Raw genomic sequence first — 6,000 nt, 5'->3', positions numbered from 1 at the left:
GGGTCCCGAGCCTAGAGAGCCGGGAGCAGCTGAGCCGCCGGCGCCTCGGCCGCCGCCGCCTCCTCCTCCTCCGCCGCCGCCAGCCCGGAGCCTGAGCCGGCGGGGCGGGGGGGAGAGGAGCGAGCGAGCGAGCGCCGCGCAGCAGCGGAGCCCCGCGAGGCCCGCCCGGGCGGGTGGGGAGGGCAGCCCGGGGGACTCGGCCCCGGGGCGGGGTGGGAGGGGGGGAGAAGACGAAGACAGGGCCGGGTCTCTCCGCGGACGAGACAGCGGGGATCATGGCCGCGCAGGTCGCCCCCGCCGCCGCCAGCAGCCTGGGCAACCCGCCGCCGCCGCCCTCGGAGCTGAAGAAAGCGGAGCAGCAGCAGCGGGAGGAGGCGGGGGGCGAGGCGGCGGCGGCGGCAGTGGCCGAGCGCGGGGAAATGAAGGCAGCCGCCGGGCAGGAAAGCGAGGGCCCCGCCGTGGGGCCGCCGCAGCCGCTGGGAAAGGAGCTGCAGGACGGGGCCGAGAGCAATGGGGGTGGCGGCGGCGGCGGAGCCGGCGCCGGCGGCGGGCCCGGCGCGGAGCCGGACCTGAAGAACTCGAACGGGAACGCGGGCCCTAGGCCCGCCCTGAACAATAACCTCACGGAGCCGCCCGGCGGCGGCGGCGGCGGCAGCAGCGATGGGGTGGGGGCGCCTCCTCACTCAGCCGCGGCCGCCTTGCCGCCCCCAGCCTACGGCTTCGGGCAACCCTACGGCCGGAGCCCGTCTGCCGTCGCCGCCGCGGCGGCCGCCGTCTTCCACCAACAACATGGCGGACAACAAAGCCCTGGCCTGGCAGCGCTGCAGAGCGGCGGCGGCGGCGGGGGCCTGGAGCCCTACGCGGGGCCCCAGCAGAACTCGCACGACCACGGCTTCCCCAACCACCAGTACAACTCCTACTACCCCAACCGCAGCGCCTACCCCCCGCCCCCCCAGGCCTACGCGCTGAGCTCCCCGAGAGGTGGCACTCCGGGCTCCGGCGCGGCGGCGGCCGCCGGCTCCAAGCCGCCTCCCTCCTCCAGCGCCTCCGCCTCCTCGTCGTCTTCGTCCTTCGCTCAGCAGCGCTTCGGGGCCATGGGGGGAGGCGGCCCCTCAGCGGCCGGCGGGGGAACCCCCCAGCCCACCGCCACCCCCACCCTCAACCAACTGCTCACATCGCCCAGCTCGGCCCGGGGCTACCAGGGCTACCCCGGGGGCGACTACGGCGGCGGTCCCCAGGACGGGGGCGCCGGCAAGGGCCCGGCGGACATGGCCTCGCAGTGCTGGGGGGCTGCGGCGGCGGCGGCGGCGGCGGCAGCAGCCGCCTCGGGAGGGGCCCAACAAAGGAGCCACCACGCGCCCATGAGCCCCGGGAGCAGCGGCGGCGGGGGGCAGCCGCTCGCCCGGACCCCGCAGGTACACAGCTGAGTGGGGAGGGGGCTGGGGCGAGCGGGGTCCTGGGAGTGGGTGGCGGCTGCGGGGAGCAGGCCACAGCCTTGGGCTACCCCCAGTCCGGGGCCCCCACTGCTGGGGAGCTGCCATTGTCTGGCTCTTCTCTTAAAATGGCTGCCTGTCTGCCTTCCTCTCCTTCCCTCCTTCAGCCTTTGTGTGGGGCTTTCCCTGAGGTGTATGCTCCCCTTCTCCCTCTTCCCTGGTCCCTTCGAACTCCTGGGGTCTTCAAGGGGGTGCGGGGCAGAATGTGCGGGGAAGGGCCTGGCCCAGGGTGTGGGGGGTGCTGGGGGCTCAGGTTAGGGGTGTGCAGTGCTAGGAGCTCGGGAGTTGAGTGAACAATTCTTTGCTCACCTGCCGCTCCTCTCTGCCCGCTCTCCTGCCTTCTTCTAGGCCGTTCCCCATTTGTGCTTTCAAGGAGGGGCCCCTCGGGCTCTGGGGTACCTCGGGGGAGGGCAGGGGCCTGCTTGGGGGCAGCTAGAGGCCGGCTGCGGTTCACCCAGGGCAGCCCGGGCCATCTCCTGTCTTAGTCTCCGTCGGCCCAGTGGCCTGGGCTTCTCCCTGGAAGTGCTGGTAAACAGCTGAGTGATTGGAGTAGTAAGTGCAGATTGCTTTGGTTTGGGATTTGAATTATGGAGGTAAAATCCTTCTGTCAAAGCCAGGAGACAGTTGGTCTTAGGTTGACATCCTATCTGTGATCTGATTGGCTCCCCATCTCCTGCTCTTGGCCATTTATAATTGCCTCTGATGTAATGGTACAACAATCCTGATGAGCTCATAAACTTTTACACTCTGCTTTTCTGCCAGTGATAACCCAAACCATCGCTGCCACTATCTGCCTTTTATTCCAGAGCTGAAATTGGCTGTGACCTTGAGGAGGGAGGTTTAAGCAGCAATACTGTATCAGCAGGAGCAGAGCCCCAGACAGGCTGCCCTTGTTACATTGTGCCGAAACAAAAGAAGAGGCAGTGGCATTTTGCTTGTACCTTGGATTTATTTTGCTTGTTATGTTTTATGCAGCCTGAAATAGATTCTGTGTTGTCAGAACAGTAGCCGAGTTTTTCTCTACAATGGGTTTGCTGTTTGTTTTGGTTTTGTGACTTTCCTGATGGTATAAATGACTTCTTTGATGGCTCTGAAGATGCATTTGTCTTGAGTAATTTTGACCCTGTTCGCTTTGCAGAATTGAAATTATTTTACTGGGCTTTTTATTGAGTGACAAATGTGGGATCTTTATGGGAGGGGTAAGAGAAAACTTTTTTTTTTTTTTTTTTAAGAACTGGAAGCTTTCTGAGAGAATTTCATATTAGGTTCAAGTATTCTGTTTTAAGGAAGACTGGCCTCATTTCTTTGTTTACATGTTGAATCTTGTTTACACTTTCTTTTGTTAATTGAACTTTGGGAGAGCAGCTCAATTTAAAGAGAAGCTGACATCTTTAATGATCTTGCAGGGACTTTCTCCTAAAGACCTGGTTTGGTGAAATTTATCATTTGTTCCTGGAACATCAGAAAGGCTAGTTTTCTGTTTTGTCATCATTTTAGAGCTTTGAAATAGAGATCATCTGATTTTTTTCTTTGCATTTTAAGGTATGTTCCACTTTTTTTCCCCCCTATCTTCCAAGATAATAAAGATAGAACCTATAATGGTACTTGATATTTGTTTAGAAATGACACCTTTCAGGTACATTTTTATGCATTCTGTTTTATTTTTATTTGCTCTTAGTACCTCTTCATGTTCTTAAGTGTTTTCGTCAGGAATATTGGGTATTCTGTGGAGTCATGTATCTTTTGAAAGAGGGGAAAAGCTCTTCATGCCCCCCCCACCCCCAGCAGTACCCAGTTGTACCTTCCTGCTATGAGATTTTGTTCACTGATTAGCTGTGTTCCTTCCTCATCCTAGAACTGCTTTTCTCTTCTCTTGAGCTGGGAATTTTTAAAATAGCTGTGTTAAATGGCAGATTTAGAGCTCTGTGCCTTGACTCCACATCGTCTATAATGTTCTGTGTTTGGACAAGAAACGGGAATTTTAAATGGAATTTCTGGTGCAGGAGGATAAGTTTTGTCTTAGGAAAGAGAACATCCTCTTGTCTCCGGATAAGAGACATATTACATTTCTTTCCCCTTGAGGGGAGGGAGTCTGAGCCATTTACCTTTCTTAAATTATTAGAAGAAATAATTTGGGGTAAGTCAAGACTCATTTAAAAGCAATAATTAATTTGAATTCTGCTGGTTTGGGGATATTCAGGCAAACACTTTGTTTTTTGGGGGGAGGGGGATAAAACCAACTTTTGCCATAGAGTGATTTCTGTTTTTCAGTCATTAAATATTTGAGCACTTTTATGTGCTAGGTACTATGCTCTGTGCAGAGTAAATGGTAGAAAAATAGATGTAGTCCCTGTCTGGAAGCTTGTTGGTGCTGCCTCTGGGTGAATTTTTGGATTCACTTTTAACATCACCATACCTAACACTTAAAACAACATAGGTTCCTGTTCAATTTCAGTTCAGTTGCCTACTCCCCTATGCCCAGAGAAGGGGGTGGTGAGCATTCACTTGTGGAAGAGACAGTACAACTTTCAGTTTTGTGGTAGTCTCCACGAAGGTTGTAGGTGGATAGATTTTGATATGAATTCCTCTTTGCTACTTAAGGATAAAGCTCTTGTCAGACCATGAAGCCTTATTCTTAAGCATTCTTAAATAACAGGGTCTTGCTCTGTCCCTTTCTCAGTCTTGGATTAAGACTGTTTTGCAGAGAATTGATTGACACAGCTGAGGTGGTAATGTTCTCATTTGACTCTGCCTTTATGAAATAAAGATTAGCTAAGTGTTTGTATTGTGGCTCTCTTTTTCACAGGAGCGGGAAGATCCTAGCAGGCAAACTTTTCTTTTATTGCTTTCCATAAGTAATACTGTGTCTCAAGGTGTTGAATCCTGCTACTGATGAAATACTTTTTGCTCACCTATGCACTTGAACCTCATGTGAAGTTTTTTATTTGGGATGCTTTTAGCTGTAGTACCTTGAGAGTAGTATCAGTTCATCAAAGTAAAAAATGAAATAGAATATGTAGTCCAGGGTCAAGATGGATTTGATTGTAGAAGTTTGGCTGTTAGTTCTTGCTATGGAAATATCAAATGATATTTCCGACTCCTGGGAAACAAATACAGGAATCTTGGGCTTATTATGGGAATGCCTACTGGCAGAAATTCTAGGCTGGCTAAAATACAGGACTCTTGGAGCTCTCTCAAGTAGGAGGGACTGGGAAAACCACACTGAGATGGCACTTAGTTTTGAGGCTTCATGTTTCTCTACTGTCCAAGAGAGAACTAAGGGTGATGGGGGTTGGGATGGTGGCAAGAGAAGAGAAAGCAGCAGGACCAAGGTTGGCTTCTTTGTATTGGGCCCTATAAGGACTTTGCAAGGTACCTTCCTTTGTGTGTGACACAGAGTAATCGTGACAAGTGGCACCTGCTGTAATAAGATGTCTTGGATTGCATTAAACATTCATCTGTTGGATTGATTCCTGTAGGGTGTGATGTCTACAGTAGGCTTTAGCAACGAGGTTAGTGAACTTTTTTTAAAATGTGGAAATAGGCTAACAAAGTATGGTTAGGGCCCTTTCCCACCCCACCCCCATCCAGGGTTGTATTGATTGGCTTCAAATCCCAAAATTCTAGAAGCCACTGAACCAAGCAGAATATGTGTTAAAATATGGTATTCAGAATAAATTGGCACTGAATTGTTCTTTCCTGCCGGTGAGCTGGGATACCTCAGTCTCTAAAATGGAGTCCTGATTACCATGGCTTTCTCCTTGTTTGGATTGGTCATTATCATTATTGATGCGCCCTGAGTTGTGTGTAACATAGTGGTGAGGGCTAAAGAGCACAAGACTTAGGAGCAAGAGGCTTTGGTTCCACATGCAGCTCTAGATTAAGCTGTGTGATTTGGGGCAAGCCATTGACCTTCTCGGTTTTATTTTCCCTTCAGTAAAGTGAAGTTGGTGGACTGCATGGTCTTCTTCCTCTCTGATGCTACACATTGGGCTGTGCTTCCATACCTGACTTGTGAGGGCAACTTCTTCCTGTACATGTACCGGTAGGGGTCTTGAGACCATCTTTCTTCCCTTGGGCCTGAAGAACTCAAGGCTGTTTTCTCCTGAGGATTTACGGGAACAAGCTCTGAACAGTTGGGTACTACAATGATCTGTGGCCCTTTACAGCAAAAGCCCTACCAGACTATTTTGCTTTGAAACTGTTTATGTTTGTCATTAATCATTCCACCTGGCTGGTGGTTAAAACACTAAACATTAATTGAAAAATTGGGCAGACTCCATTAAAGCAAGACTTGAAAAATAGTTGCTTCAAAATCTCCACGAGGGGAGTTTGGGAGTAGGTTCAGGGTGGGGGAGGGAGTAGACATTCATAACATTAGCACTCTGCTGCTTTCAGGGGGGTAGGAAGGTGGGGAGAGGTAGCTTTAAGTTCTCCAGACTCTTCGGGTGTTTGGGCAGGTCTAGGTCTGGTTTGGGCAGTTGGTTGTAATCTGAGTGCCTGAACT

At 52.0% G+C, this 6,000-nt stretch overlaps 1 protein-coding gene across 2 annotated transcripts in view; it reads left to right on the top strand.

Annotated features, from left to right (window-relative positions):
* Nucleotides 1–226: 226 nt before the first annotated feature.
* The window catches only part of ARID1A (AT-rich interaction domain 1A), a 66,776-nt gene continuing 61,002 nt past the window's right edge, over nucleotides 227–6,000 (top strand). For both annotated transcript variants that reach the window (XM_028113906.2, XM_028113905.2), the window contains exon 1: nucleotides 227–1,415. In XM_028113906.2, the coding sequence (XP_027969707.1) occupies nucleotides 276–1,415 (1,140 nt within the window). In that variant the 5' untranslated portion in view covers nucleotides 227–275. The remainder of the gene's footprint in view (nucleotides 1,416–6,000) is intronic.

The sequence above is a fragment of the Eumetopias jubatus genome, unplaced genomic scaffold (assembly GCF_037043125.1).
Source record: "Eumetopias jubatus isolate StellerSeaLion01/CBP00866 unplaced genomic scaffold, mEumJub1_p1.0 scaffold_4, whole genome shotgun sequence".
In the NCBI taxonomy this organism is placed as follows: Eukaryota; Metazoa; Chordata; class Mammalia; order Carnivora; family Otariidae; genus Eumetopias; species Eumetopias jubatus.
Note: the sequence above shows the minus strand (reverse complement) of the source record. Positions and strands in the feature narration are given on the sequence as shown.